Source organism: Moschus berezovskii, chromosome 27, assembly GCF_049115385.1.
Source record: "Moschus berezovskii isolate FMDL1 chromosome 27, NW_MosBer_1.0, whole genome shotgun sequence".
In the NCBI taxonomy this organism is placed as follows: domain Eukaryota; kingdom Metazoa; phylum Chordata; class Mammalia; order Artiodactyla; family Moschidae; genus Moschus; species Moschus berezovskii.
In genome coordinates this window covers 6,037,373-6,061,313 of record NC_142486.1, presented here as the reverse complement: position 1 = coordinate 6,061,313, position 23,941 = coordinate 6,037,373, and the positions used below count along the sequence as shown (strand labels likewise).

General features: G+C 51.1%; 3 protein-coding genes across 5 annotated transcripts; 2 read left to right on the top strand and 1 right to left on the bottom strand.

Moving 5' to 3' along the window:
- The first annotated feature begins 16 nt into the window (after positions 1-16).
- On the top strand, positions 17-5,813 carry GAL3ST4 (galactose-3-O-sulfotransferase 4). Its single transcript, XM_055410200.2, has 4 exons — positions 17-124; positions 1,300-1,612; positions 1,786-2,089; positions 4,276-5,813. Exons 2-4 carry the CDS (start codon positions 1,488-1,490, stop codon positions 5,296-5,298), a joined length of 1,452 nt encoding a protein of 483 aa, XP_055266175.1. The 5' UTR covers positions 17-124; positions 1,300-1,487; the 3' UTR covers positions 5,299-5,813.
- A 103-nt stretch (positions 5,814-5,916) lies between these two features.
- On the top strand, positions 5,917-10,436 carry TRAPPC14 (trafficking protein particle complex subunit 14). Its single transcript, XM_055410199.2, has 11 exons — positions 5,917-6,528; positions 6,741-6,836; positions 6,933-7,062; positions 7,232-7,318; positions 7,478-7,598; positions 7,703-7,850; positions 7,995-8,077; positions 8,188-8,351; positions 8,877-9,031; positions 9,243-9,436; positions 9,549-10,436. The coding sequence occupies exons 1-11, from the start codon at positions 6,118-6,120 to the stop codon at positions 9,700-9,702; spliced, it is 1,743 nt and encodes a 580-aa protein (XP_055266174.1). The 5' UTR covers positions 5,917-6,117; the 3' UTR covers positions 9,703-10,436.
- Positions 10,437-10,551: 115 nt separating this feature from the next.
- LAMTOR4 (late endosomal/lysosomal adaptor, MAPK and MTOR activator 4) lies at positions 10,552-13,844 on the bottom strand. 3 transcript variants are annotated; one of them, XM_055410201.2, is made up of 4 exons: positions 13,707-13,844; positions 13,163-13,243; positions 11,231-11,348; positions 10,552-10,880 (listed from the first exon to the last, which is right to left on the bottom strand). In XM_055410201.2, the coding sequence occupies exons 1-4, from the start codon at positions 13,707-13,709 to the stop codon at positions 10,783-10,785; spliced, it is 300 nt and encodes a 99-aa protein (XP_055266176.2). In that variant the 5' UTR covers positions 13,710-13,844; the 3' UTR covers positions 10,552-10,782. The 3 variants fall into 3 exon arrangements, with proteins under 3 accessions (XP_055266176.2, XP_088688993.1, XP_088688992.1); XM_088832867.1 differs by lacking the exon at positions 13,707-13,844 and adding an exon at positions 13,528-13,699 and having other exon boundaries at positions 10,552-10,897; XM_088832866.1 differs by lacking the exon at positions 13,707-13,844 and adding an exon at positions 13,528-13,699.
- Between the last annotated feature and the right edge of the window lie 10,097 nt (positions 13,845-23,941).

Sequence of the window (23,941 nt, the reverse complement as noted above, 5' to 3'; positions counted from 1 at the left end):
GGGGGAGGAGCCTGGGCGCTGAGAAAGTTTACGGGGAAAGTTGAGCTGAGCGAGGAACCGGGCGGTGGCTGGGGCTGGTAGGAGGGCCAGACCCCGATTTCCCAGCTGCTCCTCAGGTGGCCTGGTGAGTGGGCAAGCGAAGCTGAGGCCTAGATCAGTGGAAGGACTCTAGAATTGATGGGAGGAGTCGTGAGGGTTTTCACAGAGAGAACCCCAGAGGGAGTCAACCCAAGGCTGGCAATAGACTGAGCAATCCCCAAATCTGGAGGGGTCCAAGGGCTGGAATTGGAGGTAATGGGAGGAGACAGAGATGGATGGGAGGAAGAAGAGAAATCTAAACGGGAGGGGGGTGCGGTACGGGGCTGGACCCTGGGGGCTGGGTTGGGGGAGGAAACGGGGCGGGGGGCTGGGGTAATGCCAGAGGGGGCGGGTCTCTAGGTAGCAAGTGCCTGCCTGGGGTCGCTTTGGGCTTATCCTGGAAGGGGGCTGTCAGGGCTTGTTGGAAAGACGGGCTGTGGCCCGTGGCTGTGGGTTGGAATGAAGGGGCAGGTCTGGACTCCAATTGATACTGATTGGGAAGCTGGGGCCTGAGAAGGAATTCCAAAGCTCAGCGTTGGCTTTTTTTGTCTTGTTATCTTTGTGTCACAGTTTCTCTCCCCAGCCCCACCCTCTCAATCCCCTCTGGGTGCACTGCTGGGATTGGAAAGTGGGAATGGGAGTGTGTTTTGGGGGGGTTATGGCTGGGATCTGGGCTTCGTAAGCAACCCTACACCCCCCAGGCTGCTCTCACACACCGGGGTCTGCTCGCGCGCCCGCCACCGCCGCTGCGAGGGAAAGGATGCCTGAGCTTAAATGAGCCGGTCGACTCTTACTCCTTACAAAATCGCTCCTGCGGTCCCACTTCCCTGGGTTTCTAAGCCGTGTGCCCCATCAGGCCCTCCTTAAGGCTTCCCCTCTCAGCTTCAGAGTGGGGCGCCACATCCAGACTTGTCGCAGGCAGAGGGGCAGAGGAGGTGGCCCGGGGCCTGGAGATGTCCATCTCCCTGGTACGAGTGGACTGATCTGATCTTCCTTTCACTTCCAAATCCCTGGGGCTTGGGGAGAAACTGTCCTTGGAGGTTGGAGGGAGCTGCAGCTGACAGCAGAGCCGCAGTCATGGGGCACCTGGAAGCTCTGGGTGTAGAGAGGGCTCCCCTCCCGCCCCCCTGCCTGCAATGAGGTCGTGGCTGCCCGGCAGCATGAGCGAAGGATCTTACCCGCTCCTTAGATTCCCCCCCTTCCCCCTCATTTCCCTTCTAGACGCTGACGGAGGCAAAAATCTGCTAACTCAGGGAGCAGACTCAACCGGGGCTGCGAGCAGGCCTGGGGAATGAACCCCCGAACTCGAATGAGCGCCTTCCGCGGCTGCACGGCGGTCTCCAGCTGTCTCTGCCTCTGTGCCTGGCCCTTGCCCTGTCCCTCTCTAGTGTCACCCTTCCCTGTGCCACATGGGTGTTCTGTCTCCCACCAGGACCATGCGCCTCTGGGGGCCCCGGAGCCTGGGGGTGGCTCTGGGAGTCTTCATGACCATCGGATTTGCCCTCCAGCTCTGGGGGGGTCCCTTCCAGAGGAGGTGAGTTCCCATCTTGTCCCAAAGGCCCCCAAATACCCCACGTGCTCGTCTGTCCCACCTGGGGCTGTGACTCTTGGGGACTCAGAGGACACTCCATGCCTTCCTGGCTCCACGAGACACCCATCCACCTGCTAGTGAGGGACAGGATGCTTCCCCCTCCCGTCTCTCCCCAGGCTACCCGGGCTGCATCTCCGACATTCCTGGGCCTCATCCCCGGGACCGGCTGCTCTGTCCTGCACGCCGCGGCAGCGCCTTGTGTTCCTGAAGACACATAAATCCGGGAGCAGCTCTGTGCTGAGTCTGCTTCACCGCTATGGGGACCGACACGGGCTGCGCTTTGCCCTCCCTGCCCGCTACCAGTTCGGCTACCCAAGACTTTTCCAGGCCTCTCGGGTCAAAGGCTACCGGCCTCAGAGTGGAGGCACCCAGCCCCCTTTCCACATCCTCTGTCATCATATGAGGTTCAACCTGAAAGAGGTGAGGAGTGTTGAGGGGGCGGGAGGGACTGGGGAGAGACTGGCTCCGGCCTGTAGCCAAGACCACCAGGGGAGGAGACCCCAGGCATCTCCTTATTCAAAAGTTGGGCCGGCAGCGGGGTGGGGGGGCACAAAGGTGGGAGTCCTGTTCTCTTCTCCTCAGCTGTCCCTTCCTCAGAATTTTCTGGCACCTGAAGTTCTGCCTTCTCCCATCTAGAATTTACTGGAGCCTCTTTCCTTGATCCATTTAGCCTGCTGGCATCAGTGCCTGCCAACTCTCACCGCACTCCACCAACCCTGCCTCCAGGGGCCCCTGGCCCTTCCTGGCCTTTCCCTGCACAGTCACTGCCTTCGGACCCATCTTGCTCTCACTCCCTTCACCACGTCTGCCAGATTCTGAGGATCAGCTACACGCCAAGCTCTAGCCCAGGCCCAGTCTCCCTTCCCTGCCCCTAGCCTCAGTTCTAAATGGGGAGATGAGTGCACGCACTCACATGCCATCCACACACTCACATGGGAACCTGAGAGCTCTTGGAGGAGGAAAATCAAGGGGCAAATGAAAACACACAGGGAAAGACAGAACTTTCACTGAACACATCTTGAGTGCTGGGTAGTCATCTTACCGTCACCCTGCCAGGAAGGCGTAAGTGTCCCCACTACACAGATGAGGCGATTCACTCTCAGAAAGACTAAGGGACTGGCCTCTGTTAACAGAAAGTTGCAGACTAGCATTTGAACCTGGGCCCAGCTGCTCCAAAGTGCCTTCCGTTGCATGCGTGTGTGCGTGTTTGTTTTTTGGAACTGTGGTGATAATATTCATCAAGAGGTGGGGTTTTCTCAAGAGGTGGGTTTTATAGGGAAGGATGGACGTGACTTTGTAGTAAGGGAAATATCGGGTGTCCTCAGAGCAAAACATCTCAAAGATGCAGTGGCAGTGGTGTGTGTGTGTGTGTGTGTAGGTGTAGTACTTCAGCGGTGGCTGCAAAGACAGTCCTGTTGGAGCTGGAGCTGAAGAAAGCAGCAGCAGCATGAACTGATCTAACGGGCAGCGAGGGGCACTGTTGAGAGTGAAGTGAGGACAGCAATCACTGAGGCAGGTGTCTCGAGTTCAGGATGACTGTCACCACCATTCACTGCCTACCTCCCATGTTCCGTGCACTTCCACATCTTCAGCGTGAGTATTAACCCAGATTTATTGATGGAGGAATAAAGGCTCTGGGAAGTACAATAACCTGCCCAAAGTTACACCAGTTGGTAAGTGGCTGAATTGGAATTTTATTCCAGGTCCCTCTGATGCCATGGATTGTTCTCTACACTCTTGCCCTGTGCCTTCAAAGACACACAGTTCACAGGCTTGTCCTTCAGGCATGCCCACATCCATAGATTGGAGGCTTGTCAGGGAGTCACGGTCAATGACCAAAGTCACATTCAGAGGCAGAAATCCTTCAGGGAGTCCCAGATCTGGATTCTGGTGTGGATCTGCCTGCTGGACCACACTAGGGTGTGGCTCAGCCCAATGCCCACCTTCCTTCTTGCCAAGAAGTGGGATCTTACGTCCCAAGACTCAGAAAAGCTCCTTATTGAGTGGCCATGGCTCCCCAGTGCCCATTTCAGGGATGTCTCTTGCTTTACAAGATGCCAAGGAGCCTCAAAAGTGCCCTGACCTTCAGCCATTCTGGGCGTGGCCTGCCCACCCGACGCCTGTGCCTGAGATAGAATTATGGTTGCTATCTACTTGCTGCCAGTGATCCTCCTGAGGAGGCCTGAAGGCAGTTCCCTTCTTGGAGCTGTGACCAAGAATCCCAGGGTAGACATGTTATAGGTTTTTGTTGGAGAAGTGAACACAAGGCTTGATTCCTAGAAGTGTTACCAACCAAAGCAGGCAGAAAGGCCTGAGGAAATTAATGTTCTCCAGGAGCTCCCCATATTCTGGGTTCCTTCCTATCCTTATCTCATGTAACCTCCATAATTATCTGGGAAGGAAGGTATGATGGTCCCCATTTTGCAGATATGTAAATTGAGTCTCGACGTCAAGTACCTCACCAAGATCTGTGCAGCTAATGAAGGAAGCTGGGCGTTCCCAGCAGAGCTGTCAGGAGGAGGCCGGGGGTCAGTGCGCACTGGGTTTGCTCTTAGTTTCTTCCTCCCCAGTTCACTCTCTCTATGCCCGTTTCCTCTCCTCCCCAGGTACTTCAGGTCATGCCTTCTGACAGTTTCTTCTTTTCCATCGTCCGAGACCCAGCAGCTCTGGCCCGCTCTGCCTTCTCCTACTATAAATCCACGTCATCGGCCTTCCGCAAAGCACCATCCTTGGCTGCCTTCTTGGCCAATCCTCGAGCCTTCTACCGACCCGGGGCCCGGGGGGACCACTATGCACGCAACTTGCTATGGTTTGACTTTGGCCTCCCCTTCCCCGCAGAGATGAGGCCCAAGAGAGGGAACCCACGTGTCTCCAGAGACCCCAACCATCCCCAGTTGCCTTCTGGCGCTGGCCCTCCAGCCCACACCCCGGATCCCAATGCTCTCTTCCATCCTGTTCCCACTGTTGCTGATGGTCACAGCCAGATGTCCAGCCCTGCCTCTTTAGATTTGGGGTCTTCATCCTTCATCCAGTGGAACCTGGCCTGGTTGGACTCTGTCTTTGACCTGGTCTTGGTGGCCGAGTACTTTGACGAGTCACTGGTCCTGCTGGCAGATGCATTGTGCTGGGGTCTAGATGATGTGGTAGGCTTTATGCACAACGCCCAGGCTGGAGGTGGGCATGGTGGAAGCACCATTGACGATGGTGGACTGACCACTGAGGCCAGGCAGCTGACTGCCAGGGCACGAGCCTGGAACAACCTGGACTGGGCTCTCTATGTTCACTTCAACCGAAGTCTGTGGGCCCGGATAAAGCAATATGGCCAGAGCCGGCTGGACAGTGCTGTGGCGGAGATCCGGGCTCGCCGAGAGGCCCTGGCTAAACACTGTCTGGTGGGGGGTGAGGCTTTAGACCCCAAGTACATCACTGACCAGCGATTCCGCCCTTTCCAATTTGGGTCAGGTAAGGTTTTGGGTTATGTGCTCCGAAGTGGGCTGAGCCTCCAAGACCAGGAGGAGTGTGAGCGCCTAGCTACCCCCGAGCTGCAGTACAAGGATAAGCTAGATGCCAAGCAGTTCCCCCCAACAGTCTCTCTGCCCCTCAAGACTTCAAGGCGACCCTCCCCCTAGGCATCAAACCACTGTCTTAGGCTGAAGAGCAGCTAAGCCATAGGGCGCCAGTGTAAGGCAACAGATGCCCTTTAGGCTTCCCTCAGAAAGCATGTCTGCTCCCCAGAGGACCAGTGGAACTTTGCAAGAATGTGGGTCCTACATCCCCCAGCCTGTGCCAAGGAATCCCAGGCCGAGTAGCAGGCTCCCTCCCATTTTTGCCCCTTTCCCTTTCCCATCCCCATTCCCGAAGGTCCAAGTTGCACTTTCGAAGGCCTTCTGGAGGAGCAAACCATGGAGTACGACAGAGAAAGTCTGGGACACCAGGGATCGGAATAATATTTCCATCTCTCTATGAAACACTTGTTACTGGGCTATGCTCGTTTCACTATTAGTGAAATGTTCAATGAATAAATAATTTGAAACTTCGACCTGCTCTAGAGCGGCAAGGGAAGGGGATGGAGCATCTTCCTGGGAGAAACAGGGTTGGCGAGGGTTCTTTTCGTAGTCCAAGTCTAGCCTTCGGCAGCAGTGTAACCCCTGCCGCACCCGCCCCTCTCCTCCGAAGTCCGGTCACCTACAAATTCCGGCGCCTCAGAGGCCACGCCCCTTCCCTTCCGCTTCCGGTTTCTCACCAGTCATTCGGTCCCGCACCCCGGTTCCGGCCCCGTGGGGTCTCGGTTCCGGGTTCGTTGCCCCGGTTCCCGGCCCCAGCTGGTCTGTCGGGCCGGCCCGGCCGCGCGCAGCACCAGTCGGGACTCGGGGCTCCCGGAACCACCCTAGCGGCCCCTCTGCCCCTCGCCGGCCACGGCCCACCTCGCCCCCCGGCCCGCGCCGCCCATGGAGTCCCAGTGCGACTACTCGATGTACTTCCCGGCCGTGCCGCTGCCGCCGCGCGCGGAGCTGGCGGGGGACCCGGGCCGGTACCGGGCGCTGCCCCGGCGCAACCACCTCTACCTAGGGGAGACGGTTCGCTTCCTGCTGGTGCTGCGCTGCCGGGGCGGCGCGGGGTCCGGCGCCGGGGGCGGCCCAGGCTTGGGCTCCCGAGGGGCCTGGGCGGAACTGGCGACCGCCCTGGCCGCCCTGGCCTCGGTCAGCGCCGGAGGCGGGGCGCCCGGGGGCGGTGGCTCGGGCGACCAGGATCCCGAACCCCCGGGGGGCGGGGACCCTGGCGGTGGGGGGTTGTTTCGAGGCTGCAGCCCCCTCCTCACACACGGCCCGGGCCCTGCTACCTCAGGGGGAGCGACCACGGTGAGGAGCCCGGAGCGCCACGACACAGGGCGGAGGGGCGGTTTGCTGGGCTCCCAAGACCGGAGGGGAGAGGGACGCTAGCGGGAAGCTGGAGGCCTATGACGGATGAGGAGAGGGGAGGGCGAGAACCACGTACCGTAGATCTTAAAGGGGACGCGGGTGCGCCGGGCGGCCTTGACTCTCCCTACCTCTTCACCCCTCTGGCAACCCAGCTGCCTGTGGAGGAACCAATTGTGTCCACAGATGAGGTCATCTTCCCACTCACCGTTTCACTGGATAGACTGCCCCCAGGGACACCTAAGGCCAAGGTAAGGTTGGCACAGGGTGGAGCTCTGTCTTAATTCAGAGGCCCTTTCTGAGGCCGTTTCTTCTCTTGACTGTGGTCCCGTGTCCCCTGTGCTCAGATTGTAGTGACCGTGTGGAAGCGGGAGGTTGAGGCACCAGAGGTCAGAGATCAAGGCTACCTGCGCTTGCTGCAGACTCGATCTCCTGGGGAGACCTTCAGGGGCGAGCAGAGCGCTTTCAAGGCCCAAGGTGGGGAGGAGAATGCAGAGAGGAAATGTTAATGTCTAGATTTTGTTTGTGGGGACGGTGGAGGGGTGACGCCGGCAAGTGCCCGATCCGGGGAGAGGAAGACTGGACCTGTGGGTTGGAGGTCAGGTGCGCCCAGCCTGTCATCTCCAGCCTCCGCCCTCTCCTGCAGTGAGCACCCTGCTGACTCTGCTGCCTCCTCCGGTTCTGAAGTGCCGCCAGTTCACTGTGGCTGGAAAACACTTGACAGTGCTCAAGGGTGAGCAGACTGGAGGCTCTGGTCTTGGGTAGCAGCAAGGGCACCGGCTGGGTGGCAGTTGCCCTGGACAATACGGTGGGGATAGATCCATTTTGGGGGGGGAGTTGGCGTGGTCCGAGGAGTTCAGATTCCCTGAGCTGAGCTGGTTACCTCCCACAGTGCTGAACAGCTCCTCCCAGGAGGAAATTTCTGTCTGGGATATCCGCATTCTCCCAAACTTCAATGCCAGTTATCTACCTGTCATGCCCGACGGCTCTGTGCTGCTGGTGGACAATGTCTGGTGAGGTCCTGGGAGGGGCGGGGCTGCAGAGTGCTGGGCATGGCCGCAGGGCCCAGAGCTCTGGCAGGGAAAGGTCCAGCTCTGGTGCCTTTCTTCTCAACTAGTCACCAATCTGGGGAAGTCTCCATGGGCTCCTTCTGCCGGCTCCCTGGCACCTCTGGCTGCTTCCCCTGCCCACTTAGTGCCCTGGAGGAACATAACTTCCTGTTTCAGCTCAGAGGGGGTGAGCAGCCCCCTCCAGGGGCCAAGGAGGTGAGTACAAGGGACTGGTGTGTTTAAGGAGAAAGGCTGAGAAAATGCAATGGGAAGGGAGAGGCCAGGGAGTTGATTAACGGGAGAGGGAACCTCTCCTTCAGGTCATCACATACAGGTGATTTCTGCTCGTTCCTCCGACAGGGCCTAGAGGTTCCCCTGATCGCTGTGGTTCAGTGGTCCACGCCGAAGTTGCCCTTCACCCAGAGCATCTATACCCACTACCGGTGAGTCTGTGGGACACCCCCCATGCCCCCCCGCTGGACACCATCCTGTTCACCTCTGTTTCGAAACACACACATCCTGCTTCCCTCTCTCTCTCTCTCACTGCTTCCAGCCTGCCCAGCATCCGCCTGGACCGCCCATGCTTTGTGATGACTGCTTCTTGTGAGTCCCCTGTTCGGACCTATGAGCGTTTCACTGTTACCTATACGCTGCTCAACAATCTCCAAGACTTCCTTGCTGTAAGGCTCGTGTGGACCCCGGAGCACGCCCAGGCTGGTAGGTAGCTGCCAAGCTTGTCCCCAAGGAGGGCAGGGGAAAGGAAGATGTCATGGAGGCAGGTGACTTGTGCCAGGCTGCTTCACTTGTGTACCTGAGTGGGCTCCATGGTGTCATAACGGAGAGTTTAGAGAGGCCATGGGGCAGAGTGATTTTAAGGGCACTGACACTGGAGCTGGGTTCCCTGTTTGACTTGTACATCTCCCATTTCTTAGCTGTGTGACCTTTAGTAGGTTACTTAATCTCTCTAAGCCTCAGATTTCTCATTTCTAAAATGGAGAAAATAATACTTCATGGGGCTGTTACAGCAATTTAGTAAGTTAATATGTGTGAATTGGTTAGAATAGATCTCAGTACACAGTAACTATTAGCTATTGTTGTTTATAAAGTTCAGCAAACAATAGCATGTACTCAGTTTACTCCACAGAGTCGCTCTGAGCATCAAACAAGACTGCTCATGAAAGCCCTCTGCAGACTAAGAAAGGCCACACAGACGTGTTTCCCGGCCCTGTTTCTGACCCTCAGGAAAGCAGCTGTGTGAGGAGGAGCGCCGGGCCATGCAGGCAGCCCTGGACTCCATCGTCTGCCACACACCCCTCAACAACCTCGGCTTCTCCCGGAAGGGCAGCGCGCTCACCTTCAGTGTGGCCTTCCAGGCTCTGCAGACCGGGCTCTTTGAGGTGGCCGGGGCGAGGCCTAGTGTCGGGTGGGAGGAGTCAGGGCCGCTGGCTTCTGTGGCTGAAGCATGAATGGGTGGGTGCTACAAAGCCGGGTGGAGGGAAGGTGGGCTTTAGATCCGACTTCGGCCTGTCAAGTGGGGAAGATGACCTGAAAGGGGGTCGGGGGCCTGGCAGCCGAGCTGGCCGGCTGATCTGTGTTTCCCCACCCCAGCTGAGCCAGCACATGAAACTGAAGCTGCAGTTCACTGCCAGCGTGTCCCACCCGCCGCCTGAGGCCCGGCCCCTCTCTCGCAAGAGCAGCCCTAGCAGCCCTGCAGTCCGGGACTTGGTGGAAAGGCACCAGGCCAGCCTGGGCCGCTCTCAGTCCTTCTCCCACCAACAACCCTCCCGCAGCCACCTCATGAGGTATGGAACTGCGTGGGGAGGGGCCCACGGGCTTGGTAGAGGCCGGGACCGGGAAGGGAGCAGGACGGGACCCTGGGGTTTGGCCAGAGCCCACAGTCTCCACCTCCTCCAGGTCGGGCAGTGTGATGGAGCGCCGGGCCATCACGCCCCCCGTGGCCTCCCCTGTCGGCCGCCCCCTCTACCTGCCCCCGGACAAAGCTGTGCTCTCTCTGGACAAGATCGCCAAACGCGAGTGCAAGGTCCTGGTGGTGGAGCCGGTCAAGTAGACCATCCGGCCGCCTCCCTCTCACACTCCCGGAAATGGACAGCCCCCAGCGCGGGTGCTCCCTCCAGGCTGTGCCTCCCCCGGGAAGCTTCCCACCGAGGGTGAGCGGGCCCCCACAGGGCCGCCTGTCTGTGTCTACTGATGAGGGACGAGGGAAGAAGCTGTGAAATGGCCGGGGATGGCTGCGGCGTGAAGCCGACAGTATTTCCCGGACTTCCTGGGGGGGCTGGCCCCACCCCTTGGCCAGGGCAAGGGCTCCAGGAGCTCCCTTGCCCCCCGCCTTGCACCCTGGTTCTAAGTTTACAAAGTGTTTTCCTTGTTCCTTTTATGTTGTCTTCCCCGCCTCTGACATTCCCTCCCTCCCTCCCACCCGCAGGGCTGAGATCAGAGGGTGGTGACGGTAAAGGGACCCGACAATGACACGACCCTCCTGTCTCAGGTCAGGGGAGAGAGCCAGGTGGCCTCCCCTCGTCCTCATGTTTACCTTTGCAGCCTAAAGCACTTTAAGTTGTGTGGGATTTTTGGTTTGGGTTTTGTTTCTTTTTTTGGTCTGTCTGTCCCTGTAACTTATTCTCCAACTACTGCTTCCAACTGAAATAAGACTATTAAATGCCTGTTCAGGAGGGAGAAGGAGACTGTTACTTGTGTGTTCGTGGCAGCAGCAGAGACCTAAGGGCTCAGGAAGATTCCCTCCAGCCTGTACACCAAATAGCTCCCTTCCCACCGCTTTTTTTCCTTCTGATTCCCAGTTTTATCTGTCCACCCCACTCCTCTGGGCTGAGGCCCCGGAAGCTAAAAGACATATGGGGTATGACCCTCCTCCCCCAGTACACACAACACATCCCCGGGCCCAGGAACATCACACTCATGTTTATTAGGGAGGGTGAGAAGAAGGGAGGTCCTCTCACCTTCACTCTCCTTAACAGAGTACAAAGTCCCCAAGCCTCTGCCCTTCCAGGTCGGGGTGGGGAAGCGGGCGAGCAGACAGCTTTAGTTCTAGTGTCACCAAGAGAGAGGCCACGGAGGTTCCCGTCTTTCTCATCACACAGGCTCCTCCTCTGCCCCTTGCCCTTGGGCAGGCTCACACGTCAATGGGCTCCCGGCCTCGGTTCTGCCTCTTCACCACAAACACCCTCTGTCCCGACACGGTCACAAGCAGCGTGTGTTCTCCAAAGACCACTGGAGGGGAGCCGCACCTTCCCCCCGGCCGGGGAGAGGGAAGGGAGCAGAGAGTTAGTGGGTTGTGGGGACCTCTCTGGGGGTCGCGCACAAACTGGCTTGGATCCAAAGCCAAAGGAATTCAACAGTAAAAAGCTTAGAGATTAGAAGATGGGAGGTCTCCATTAAATCCCCTCCCTTCTCTTGCTTTTCTCATAGTTCTGATACAGGGATAAATACCAAGGGGAAGACAGGGGTTCCAGAGGAGATGGTTGGCAGTTGGTAGGGGACAGGTGTCTTTCCCTGAGACAAGTGGCCTTGGGGAGCAGCACCCCCACCCCCCTTCCCCACCACCAGAGGTCCGGGCTCACCTGACAGACGCTTGAAGGGTATGCTCATGCCTTGGTGCAGCCGGAAACCGCAGGCCGTGCTGACAAGCTCAGAGATGGCGCTGGCAGCCTGCTCGTCATTCTCTAGATCCCCAGATGACTGCACACAGAGGGAGGGCGGCAGGAATCAGGGAACAGGACTGGGAGGCAATTCCAAGAACACTTTGGTGCTAGCATGTGTAACCTGTCTCCACTTTCCGATACCCCAACATCACCCCTAGTTTTGGAGAAACCTAAAATTTTCCTATGACATTGTTGCCCCTCTTGATGCCATCTTGTTCCAAAATACTGGGCTTCCCTGAGGAGGCAGGAACTCTCATCCATTTCTTTACTGACCCTTTTTCCCCAATCCCTGAATCTTGGTTTCTCTCCCTGTCTCCACTTATTTGAAAAAAACCACATTCCCATAGATCAGTGCCCACCCACCACAGCTAGAGTCCCTGGCTCCATCTTTTCCCATTTCCCATGTGTCACCTGTCTGCAGAACCTGAAACATAAACATCCCTTTTTTCTCTGAACCCCTTCGGGCTACCCTTGAGTAATGACGTTACAGTGGCCTGGGCTTCCTCTTTTCTGGTAACGATCTCAACTTCTTACCTCCTCAATATGGCCCTCCTGCTGGGTTCCAGACCTGTTTCCTCATCTGTAAATTGGGGACATCAGTACCTATCTTATGTGCTTGTGAGTGTCACAAGAGTACTGGTAAGATCTCAGACTAGCTCCTGGCTATTTAACTGCTATTCAGTTCAGTCGCTCAGTTGTGTCTGACTCTTTGCAACCCCATGGACCACAGCATGCCAGGCCTCCCTGTCCATCACCAACTCCTGGAGTTTACCCTATTATTCCATATCAAACTCAGTGTTTAAAGTTGCACTATCAAAATTCCCCTTACCTTTCCCCCTCCCCAATCAACTTCCTTTCTTAAGTCCCTGCTGGTTAAGGCACCATCATTCCAGGCTTGAGTTCAAAGTCTTACAGGATGGAAAAATAGCCCTTTTATTACTAAACTCTAGTCATTACAAACTGATTCTTTCTTTAAAAACCCCTTCTCTCCTTGCTCCTCCTCACTGCAACCAGAGGTTTCATACCTAGATTTTGGCAGCAGCATCCGTGATTTTGAATCCTGCCCCTTCTGGCTTACCTTTACATCTAACAGAACAATGCCACTCAATCACTTCATCAGCTTGTTTCTGTTCAAAAACCCTTCACACCTATTACCCTGAAGATTAATCCAAATGTGTTAACCCAGCCTTGAAAGTCCTTCACAATCAGACCTTTCCTTACTATATCCCCCTCTTCTTCCCCCAAATGTTTCCAAATCTTTTCAACATAAACCCATCACCAATTCAGACAGGCTGGTGTCACACTCCTGCAAACATGTCTACCTCCCAACCCTGAATATTCTTTCTTTTCTGCCATCCATTCATCTTTTAAGCCCAGATGAATTCTTACCTTGTCCAAGGAAGGTTCCTTGCCAAAACACAAGTTATAATATGAAAGGCTGAATCCTTCACTTTCTGGACTCCTTCAGCTGCATTAACCACATGTACTACTTTGAACTTTTAGCCTTAAGCCTTGTCTCTCTAGCTAGTTTGAAAACTTCTAGAGCTGACACTGTATTGTACTACAGAACAAAATACCAGAATAAAGACATACTCAAGAGTAACTTGGGTATTGTAGGTTATCAACAAACCTGTAACTAGCCTGACTTTGGTAAAGTCAATAAACCTCTTTTACCTCAGGACAGTTACAAGACTAAGAGTCCAGAGACAGACTGATTTAATTCCTACATGCCAGGCGTGATACCATGTAAAGACCAGGAATAGAGACAAATCGGGCCAAACAGGGCAACATTTGAAGGCATCCTAGGGTCATGTGTACTTGGAGCACACCCCTCCCGTTTTCAGAACGCACCGCCAGCACCGCGCCTTCACTCAGCACCAGGTAGCCAAGCTGGTCGGGGATTCGTTCCAGCCCCTGGGTCAGTGCCGAAGTCTAGTGGGTAAAGATGCAATTAGTGAGCAGCAGGCTGAAAGGAGTCTCTCTCTTGACAGTGCCCCCTGCCCCCGCTGCAGGCCTCTTTACCCAGCCAGGGCCCTTCCAGACCCTCTTCCCTCTACACGGCCTTCAACACTGATCCTCCTGAGCCTCCGTCAGTCCTCTCCTCCGCCAGGGCTCCACCAGCCTTCCACACGTCACCTCTGTTACCCGACGGGCCCTCTCCCCAAACCCACCTGTGGTCTGCGCCTCCCCCTGACTAGTCCCCAGCCTCTACACACCCTCCCAGCGACTTCTTCTTGGCCTTCTACGTCGCCACCCCTCCCTTCTCCATTCCTTCCCAGTCCCGGGGAAAACAGGAGGTGAAGCCAGAGGGCACGCTCAGGACGCGGCAACCAAAGAGATTGGGGGACAGGGGTAAGGCAGCCCCGCGTAACTCCGCGCATGCGTCCTCACTCACCATCGCAGCTCTAGGTGCCGGGGGCACTTGCAGCCAGACCTAGCTTCCGGCTCCAGACCGCGATCACGTGCTTCCACCCGGCGGTCTCCTCCTCCGGCCCTGCCCTTCCCGGCTTTAGTCCCGCCCCCAGGATGCCGATTGGAGAGTGGCTACGTCCTCAGACTTACTCTGCCAGTGCCGAGCGCCGCTTCCGAGACGCTCGCGTATTGGCCGCACATCCTCTTGAACATTCATCTCCCCTCCCCTGAGCCCCAGAGCGCTAAGGTGGGGGGCGTGTCGGCGGAGGGCGGGCCTGGGGGCGGGGCCGGAGGGAGGAGGCCGGGCTGAGAGTTTGCGCCTGCGCACACGGGGGCGGGGGTGGGGGGCGGATTCCAGCAAGGCTAGGTGGCTCGCAAGTGGAATACTGACAGAGCCGAAAGACGTAGATAAAGAGCTATTCAGATGCTACTCTTGTGCCTACTTCAGGCAGCTCTCTGACAGGAATTTGTTCCAAAGCGATTTTTCGTCCCGGGATTCTGTAAGAAAGTGTGTGATAGAGCAGTATCCCTCCCTAGCCAAGGCAGCTGCAATACTGAATATTCTCTGCCAGGAATAATTAGAAAATGACCTTGGGGTAAGTTTTTAAATATATGAGTGTCATTTAGAAATTTTTTGTTTTAAGTAGTTTTTAGGCCTGCTGCAATATTCAGTTCAGTTCAGTCGCTCAGTCGTGTCCGACTCTTTGCGACCCCGTGAATCACAGCACGCCAGGCCTCCCTGTCCATCACCAACTCCTGGAGTTCACTCAAACTCATGTCCATCGAGTCGGTGATGCCATCCAGCCATCTCATTCTCTGTCGTCCCCGTCTCCTCCCACCCCCAATCCCTCCTAGCATCAGACTCTTTTCCAGTGAGTCAACTCGTCGCATGAGGTGGCCAAAGTATTGGAGTTTCAGCTTTAGCATCAGTCCTTCCAATGATTAATGTGAGGCAAAATGATGATAAACAGTAATAAAAAAGCTTGATGAGGATTTGGAGACATTGGAGCCCTCATACATTGCTGGTAGGGATGTAAAATAGTGCAGTTGCTGTGGGAAACAGATTGGTGGTTCCTCTGAAAGTTAAATATAGAGTTGCTGCTGCTGCTGCCAAGTCGCTTCTGTCGTGTCCGACTCTGTGCGACCCCATAGACGGCAGCCCACCAGGCTCCCCCGTCCCTGGGATTCTCCAGGCAAGAACACTAGAGTGGGTTGCCATTTCCTTCTCCAATGCATGAAAATGAAAAATGAAAGTGAAGTCACTCAGTCGTGTCCGACTCTTAGCGACCCCATGGACTGCAGCCCACCAGGCTCCTTTGTCCATGGGATTTTCCAGGCAAGAGTACTGGAGTGGGGTGTTATTGCCTTCTCCAAATATAGAGTTACTATATTTATAAATGAAAGTTAAATAGGACCTAAAAATTCCACTCCTAAATACATACCTAAGAGAACTGAAAACTGTATGTTTACACAAAAACTTGTACACAGATGTTTATGGCAGCATCACTCATAATCGCCCCCAAATGGAAAGCAACCCAAATATTCATAAACTGAGGACCAGATAAAGCAATGTGGCATATCCATTCAATGGAATATTATCCAGTTGTAAAAAGGAATGAGGTACTGATCTATGCTATCACACAGATAAACCTTGAAAAAACCATGCTAAGTGAAGGAACTCAGACCTGCCGGGCCACATATCACATATCATACCATCTACACTGGCCAAATTCATAGAGACAGAAAGCAGATTAGTGGTTGCCAAGGGCTGAGCAGAGGGGGAAATGGGGAGTGACTGTTAATGGGTGTGTTGGATGATGAAAATGTCCTGGAATCACAGAGTGATGATGGTTTCACAGCCTTGTGGATGTAATGAAAACCACTGAATTGTACAGTTTAAAAGGGTGAATTTTACAGTATGTGAATCATATCAATAAAATAACTGCTATTGCTTGAGGAGAAAACCAGTTAGAGAAGGTGGATGCCTTTTTACAAATCAGGTATGATGATTATATAAAACTTAAATTGGAGGGGGATGTAGAGAGAAAGTTCTGTGGGGATGCTTGATCTGCAAAACTTTCCATGGCCTTGTATCTTTTCTTTTTTTTAGCACACACTCGTTCCAAGCATTTTCATCTATTCCCTGGCCAAACCCTCATTAACCATCCTTGTAATAACATCCCCAGATACTCTACAGATGAGGAAGTGGAAACTCGAGAGAGATTGAGCCTTGCTCACGGCACACAGCTGGCAAGTGACAGAGCCAGATTCTAGTCTAAGTCTGCTGTTGCTGAGGCTGATGCTTTTTCCATTGCTCCACTGGCCAATTTTTTTTTTTTTTTGAAGTTACACTTGATTTTACCTCAGAAATTCCCAGTTCTCATTGTTCTTGATACAGAGGAACCTTTCACAGGACAATGCTCATCAGCCATCGCTAGAATTATTTCATTTTCACAAACAGCTTGAAACATGATACTTATGAAGGGAGCAAAGTCTTTCATTCAACCAGTGTTTATTGAGTGCCTTCTTTGTACCACACACTGTTCTTGAAACTGGAGAAATAGCAGTGAATACAAATAAGACATATTTTTTTTATTGTTTTCAAGGAGCCGTGGGGCAGAGGGTGAACCAGATAATAAATTAATAAATAAGAAAATAAGTATATTGAGCAGTGAGAAATGCTATGCAGAGCAGAGTTCTGCATAAAGCAGAGTTCCATTTACAGGACTTAGAGCTAGAGAATTCTGCGAAACAGACCTTATTAAAATGATTTCTATCTTAGCCTCCCCACAGCTTAGTCACTTTTCCTCAGTTGCCTCTTTTTCTCCTACCTGCTATAAAAAGCACGTAGATTTGTCCATTTCATAGGGGCCTTTGTTTCCTTGTGAGGGCTCCTATGTCATATAAAACTTGTATTAAGTAAAATTTTATGCTTTTCTCCTGCTAATCTGTCTTCTGTCAAGTTAATTCTTAGGTCCAGCTGAAAACCCTAAGAGGGTAGAGGTAAAAACAAAAATGCCTCCCCTATGTGAAGGTGCTTCTAAGGTAGGAAGAGTATTCTATTTTGAATAAAGCACATTAGCTTCCATGATGTGGATGGCCTTCATCCAATTGACTGAAGGTCTTAAGAAAAAAATACTGAGGTTTCCAGAGAAGAAGGAATTCTCATCAAGAATTTAATTACATAGAAACGCTCCTGAGTTCCAGCCTGTTGCCCAGCAGATTTCAGACTCAAAACTGAGTCAGCCCTTCCCTGAATTTCCAGTCTGCTGGCCTAGCCTACAGATTCAAAACTTACCAGTCCCCACATATTGTGAGCTAATTCCTCAAAATAAATATGCGCTCTCCCACCAACCCCATCCCCTTATTCTCTGGAGAACGCTGACTAACACAGTGGTTAACTTATGGCTGGTTCCTGTGGGTTTGGCATCTTTGCTGCCTCCCTTTGCATTCTTTTTCTTTTTGCTTCTGATTTTTGGGGGGTGTTGTTTGCTTTGAAACTAGACCTCCTTGCCTGTCACACACAACCTCCTTTTCTCTTATTTTCCTAGAACCAATATTACCCTATCAAACAGCCATCAACAGACTTCCCAGCTCCAACTCTGGCTTTCTTGGTTCTCTCCACCCTGATGACACCAGTTCAACCAGCATTTTTCAAGGACTACAGGGTAAGCATCATGTGCTTTGGGAATAAAATGGTGAAAACACACAGCCCTGACCCTGAGTGCTCAGCGTGTAAGTGAACAAGGCAGGCGCAGAGTCACGGGAAGTGTAGTAAGAGTAACACTTGAGAGATGAGCCCCTTCAATCCCCTGGGACAAGCCGTGTTCTCTGGGAAGGGTTGAGTTAAGGGTGAATAAAAGAATGCGTGGTTTCCAGTCAGGAGGCTCTGCTAGGCTGAGGGGTCGGGGGGTGTTGGGATCTTTTGGCAGCTATCTCAGACAGGAAGGAGCAGGCCAGCTCTGCTGCTGGGATGGATGAAAACATGTTATTTTACACCTTGGGATTTGTTCCCTCCTTTTCAAAAGAAGGAAGGGCAAAGAGCAGAGTTAGAGATCCAAAGGCCAAAATAAAAATCTCTAAAAACCAGAAGGAAGTCCTGGGACAAAAGCTGGGACAATATAGGAAAAAAATCATTTAATTTGAAAGTTAGCATAGATTCTGGGGATCTAGAGGTGAATGCTTAAATGGAAAGTGTTCAATTCTCCAAGCCCTAACTAAAGGAATGATGTTATTTTAAATCAAGAAAATGGTGCCCCAAATTATACACACCTTTGTAAGTCTTGGAAACATATTTATCCTTGGAAATTAATAAATTACAATTTGGCGTATAGGAAAGAAGTTTTGTAGGTAGCAATGTTCTAGGTATTAAGGTAGACACTGGAATTTCAAAAGTGGATCAATTCCTCAAGGAACTCACTGTCAAGAAGCTCAGTGAGCACTCACAGGATATTCTTTTTTTATATGTATTTACATTTTTAAAAAATTAAATTGTGGATATTACAAATGCTATGTGTCATCCCTTTGGGCTCTGCCAATGCCACCCTGGTGTAAGTAGGGTACCAGTTCTCATGGCCTTGTTGCCCCCAGATGAAGGTGCAAGTTCAGGTCCACACTGCCCTACTGACATCAGGTAGGGGAGTGCAGTGCCAACCAGGGTTTCTTCACTCCATTTTTTCCTGCTGTTTTCTTGCCATGTGGGAACAGACACTCAGATCCCTCCTGGAGTCAATTTTATTTTTATTAGCATGTATCTTACTTGGCATTCTTTACACTCTACAGAGAACCCATTAGCCAGCTTGCAAATGCAAATATTCTTTAAGAGTACTCAGTGGATGCAATACATAGCAGAAGGGATACCACTTTAGAGCAAATTGGTAAGATGAAGAATTACTCCAGAACTCGCTACTGTTCTTTAGAATTCTCTTTACTGTTACAGTTAATAATTCTTTACATTAACTTTCCCTGTTCAGATTAACATGTGATTTCTTTTTCTCCTGATTGAACATAAATGGAAACACTAGTAATTCCTAATAAATCCCTTTTTGACATTTCTATTTTTCTCAGTAATAAAAATAGCCCTGGAATTTCAGAGGCTGTTTGACAAAGTAAAGTTTATTTTCAACTCACCTGAAGTCCCGCCAGTGCCTGGGAGCAGCCTTTTACCCTGCTGTCCTCCAAGCTGCCACGTGGGAACCCAGGTTCCTTTCATCCTACAACCCCACTGTCCCCTTGGGCCTCCCCAGAGGTCACTACTGGGTCCTCTGCACTCGGTGCACTGGTGAGCTGAGAGAGACAGAGACAGAGAACAAAGGATTGCATGAGATGTTTTGAAGCCAGGCATGAAAATGGTGTGCATCTTCACTGCCCATGTTCCAATGACCACAACCTGCTACTGCTGCTGCTGCCAAGTCGCTTCAGTCGTGTCTGACTCTGTGCGACCCCATAGATGGCAGCCGACCAGGCTCCGCCGTCCCTGGGATTCTCCAGGCAAGAACATTGGAGTGGGTTGCCATTTCCTTCTCCAATGTGTGAAAGTGAAAAGTGAAAGTGAAGTCACTCAGTTGTGTCCGACTATTAGCGACCCCATGGACTGCAGCCTACCAGGCTCCTCTGTCCATGTGATTTTCTAGGCAAGAGTACTGGAGTGACTTGCCATTGCCTTCTCCGGACCACAACCTACTCATGGTCAAAACAAATACTATCATTTAGTTTCTTGTGTAATGATTTGTGTTTCCTTGGCTCTCTCTCTTTTTTCCTCTCTCCCTTTCTTCCTTCCTTTCTTTTTTTTCTTTCTTTCTGCTTTTCAGCAATAAATAGCACCTGTGGTGTCCAGGCATTGTTCTAGGTTCTAGGAACATAGCAGTGACCAACAGCAACAACAAAAAGATTCCTGTGTGGTGCATAAACTCCACTGAAAAAACTCTGAAACAGGTAACAAAATAAATACGCATAAGATTCTGAAGAATGAAGATTTTTCTGCAAGAAAATATAATATGAAAGTGCAAGATGGTGAGGAGAAGGAAGATAGATTAGATGGTCAGGAAAGATGCTTCTGAGGCAGTTTCATTTGGGCTGGGCCCAGAGATAAGAGAGCCCAGGAAACCTGATGGCTCAGATGGTAAAGACTCTGCCTGCAATGTGAGAGATCTGGGTTCAATCCCTGGGTTGAGAAGATCCCCTGGAGGAGGGCATGGCAACCCACTCCAGTGTTCTGGCCTGGAGAATCCCCAAGGACAGAGGAGCCTGGCGAGCTACACTCTGTGGGGTTGCAAAGAGTCGGACATCACTGAGTGACTAAGCACACATACACATTCAGATAAGAAGCAGCCAGCTCTGTGATGATCTTGGTGATCATCTCTGGCTCATTCAACCCTCTGCCTCTTTTGCAACTGCACCTGTGCATCAGAACACTCCTGGAGAAAAAGTCTCTGAACCTTCTTCTCACTGACTGTTCTCATTTTAGAGTCTGACCACAAACCTCAAGGGGGCCCTACTGCTGCACAGTAATCACAGTGGTTCTCAGAAAGTGATCCGCAGGCTGGCAGCATCAGCATCACCTGCAGCTTGTTAGATATACAGCTTCTCAGGCCCCACCCCAAACCTACAGAACCAGGACTTCTGGAATCGGGACCACCAGAATCAGGAGGAGCTCAGGCTTCCCAAGTGACTCGTGGTAAAAGAATCCTGCCAATGCAGGAGATGCAGGTTCCATTCCTGGGTCTGGAAGATCCCCTGGAGGACATGGCAACCCACTCTAGTATCCAGTGAGCTATAGTCCAGGGGGTCGCAAAGAGTTAGACATGACTGATTGACTGAGCACACACATGGGTAGGAGCTCAGTCTGTTTCAAAAAGTCCTCCAGGTGATTCTGATGTGCACTGAAGTTTGAGCCACCGCCCTAGTGCCCCTGTATTTCTCCTCTCTCCTGAAACCTTCTGCATCCCACACTCAGCTGATGACCTAACCTACTTTCTTGAACAAAATGAAGCAATAACTTTCCACACTCCCATCTGCGACTTCATCTCTATACCTTATCTCCTTGTGCCTCCTCAGGAACATCACTCAGCCAGTTTCTCCCTCTCCCTCCTAAATCATCTTTCCTCTCAACAGCCTTCTTTTCATCACATTCCCATCAGGATATAAACATGTTACTCTTTACTTTATTTGCATGTGCAAAATCACAGCAGATGCTGATTGCAGCCATGAAATTAAAAGACGCTTACTCCTTGGAAGGAAAGTTATGACCAACCTAGACAGCATATTAAAAAGCAGAGGCATTACTTTGCCAACAAAGGTCTGTCTAGTCAAGGCTATGGTTTTTCCAGTGGTCATGTATGGATGTGAGAGTTGGACTGTGAAGAAAGCTGATTGCCGAAGAATTGATGCTTTTGAACTGTGGTGTTGCAGAAGACTCTTGATAGTCCCTTGGGCTGCAAGGAGATCCACCCAGTCCATTCTAAAGGAGATCAGTCCTGGGTGTTCACTGGAATGACTGATGCTAAAGCTGAAACTCCAATACTTTGGCCACCTCGTGTGAAGAGTTGACTCACTGGAAAAGACTCTGATGCTGGGAGGGATTGGGGGCAGGAAGAGAAGGGGACGACAGAGAATGAGGTGGCTGGATGGCATCACCGACTCAATGGACATGAGTTTGAGTGAACTCCGGGAGTTGGTGATGGACAGGGAGACCTGGCGTGCTGTGATTCATGGGCTCGCAAAGAGTCAGACATGCTGAACGACTGAACTGAACTGTTTTCGAGTGAATTTCAGACATCACGATGTTCCACCCCCAAATATTTCAGTATAAACCTTTAAATATCAGGATAACCAAAAGTAGATTCTACATAACCAAAACTAGATTCTTTTCACCTAGTATCCAGTTCATAATCGAGTTTCTTCAATTGTCCTTCAAGAGTTCAGGCAATTGATTTTTCAAAGCCAAATCCATTCTGGGATATGGCTGTTTTGTCCCTTGATTTTTAAAATTTATTTTTATTTATTATGTGACTGTGCTAAAAGATCCTAGCACGTGGGAGCTTAGTTCCCTGACCAGGGATTCAACTCATGTCCTCTGTATTGGAAGGTGGATTCTTAACCACTGGACTTCCAGGGAGGTCCCTAGCTTGTGCTTTTTAATGAATTGGTTTATTCATTTGTTCAGTTCAGTTCAGTCACTCAGTCGTGTCCGACTCTTTGTGACCCTATGGACTGCAGCACGCCAGGCTTCCCTGTCCACCACCAACTCCTGGAGTTTACTCACACTCATGTCCATTGAGTCGATGATACCATCCAACCATCTCATCCTCTGTCGGCCCCTTCTCCTCCTGCCCTCAATCTTTCCCAGCATCAGGGTCTTTTCAAATGAGTCAGCTCTTCGCATCAGGTGGCCAAAGTATTGGAGTTTCAGCTTCAACATCAGTCCTTCCAAGGAACACCCAGGACTGATCTTCTTTAGGATGGACTGGTTGGATCTCCTTGCAGCCCAAGGGACTCTCAAGAGTCTTCTCCAACACCACAGTTCAAAAGCATCAGTTCTTCAGCACTCAGCTTTCTTTATAATCCAACTCTCACATCCATACATGACTATTGGAAAAACCATAGCCTTGACTAGACAGACCTTTGTTGGCAAAGTAATGTCTCTGCTTTTTAATATGCTGTCTAGGTTGGTCATAACTTTCCTTCCAAGGAGTAAGTGTCTTTTTATTTCATGGCTGCAGTCACCATCCACAGTGATTTTGGAGCCCAGAAAAATAAAGTCTGCCACTGTTTCCACTGTTTCCCCATCTATTTGCCATCAAGTGAAGGGACCAGATGCCAAGATCTTAGTTTTCTGAATGTTGAGCTTTAAGCCAACTTTTTCACTCTCCTCTTTCACTTTCATCAAGAGACTCTTTAGTTCTTTTTCACTTTCTGCCATAAGTGTAGTGTCATCTGCATATCTGAGGTTATTGATTTCTCCCAGCAATCTTGATTTCAGCTTGTGCTTCATCCAGCCCAGCGTTTCTCATGATGTACTCTGCATATAAGTTAAATAAGCGGAGTGACAATATACAGCCTTGACGTATTCCTTTTCCTATTTGGAACCAGTCTGTTGTTCTATGACCAGTTCTAACTGTTGCTTCCTGACCTGCATACAGATTTCTCAAGAGGCAGGTCAGGAGGTCTGGTATTCCCATCTGTTTCAGAATTTTCCACAGTTTATTGTGATCCATACAGTCAAAGGCTTTGGCATAGTAAATAAAGCAGAACTAGATCTCAGATATCAAATTTATGTGCATGGAGCTGTTTGCAATATTCCCTTATTTTGATGTCTGCAGAGCCTGTAGCCATAGCCTCTGTTTCCTTCCTGGCATTGGTTATTTTTGTCTTCTCTGTTTTTTCATTTGATTTTCCTATATTTTCAATCAAATGTGATTAGGTATGGATTTCTCAAAAATTCTGGGAAATTCTCAGCCATTATCTCTTCAAATTTTTTTTCTCACTGTTTTCTCCAAGCTCAATTAGATTCTGTTTGTTTATTTTTGCTTTTATTTTCTTTACTTTAGGAGATGGATCCAAAAAAACCTTGTGATTTATGTCGAAGAGTGTCTAAGTTTTTATGAATGAAGGGACAACCTACTCAATGGGGGAAAATATTTGCAAATCATATGACCAATAATAAATTAATATTCAACATATCTAAACTGATCATGGAACTCAACACCGAACAAACAACCCGATTAAAAAATGGGCAGAACTGAATAGACACCTTTCCAAAGAGGAACTGCAGGTGGCTAACAGGCATATGAAAAGATCCTCAACATTGCTCTTCATCAGGGAAATGAAAATAAAAACCACAAGGAGATATCATCTCACACCTGTCAGAATGACTATCATCAAAAATAACACAAATAACAAATGTTGGCAAGGATGTAGAGAAAAGGGAACCCTCATACGCTGTTGGGATGTAAACTGGTGCAGCCACTGTAGAAAACAGTATGGAGGTCTCTCAAAAACTAAAAATAGAACTACTCCACGACCCAGCAATTCTACTCCTGGGTATATACCTGGGAAAAAAAGGCACTAATTTGAAAAGATATACACAACCCCTGTGTTCATAGCAGCATTATTTACAATCACCAAGATATGGAACCAGCCTAAGTGTCCATCAACAGATGAATGGATAAAGAAGATACGGTGTATATATACACAATAGAATACTACTCAGCCATAAGA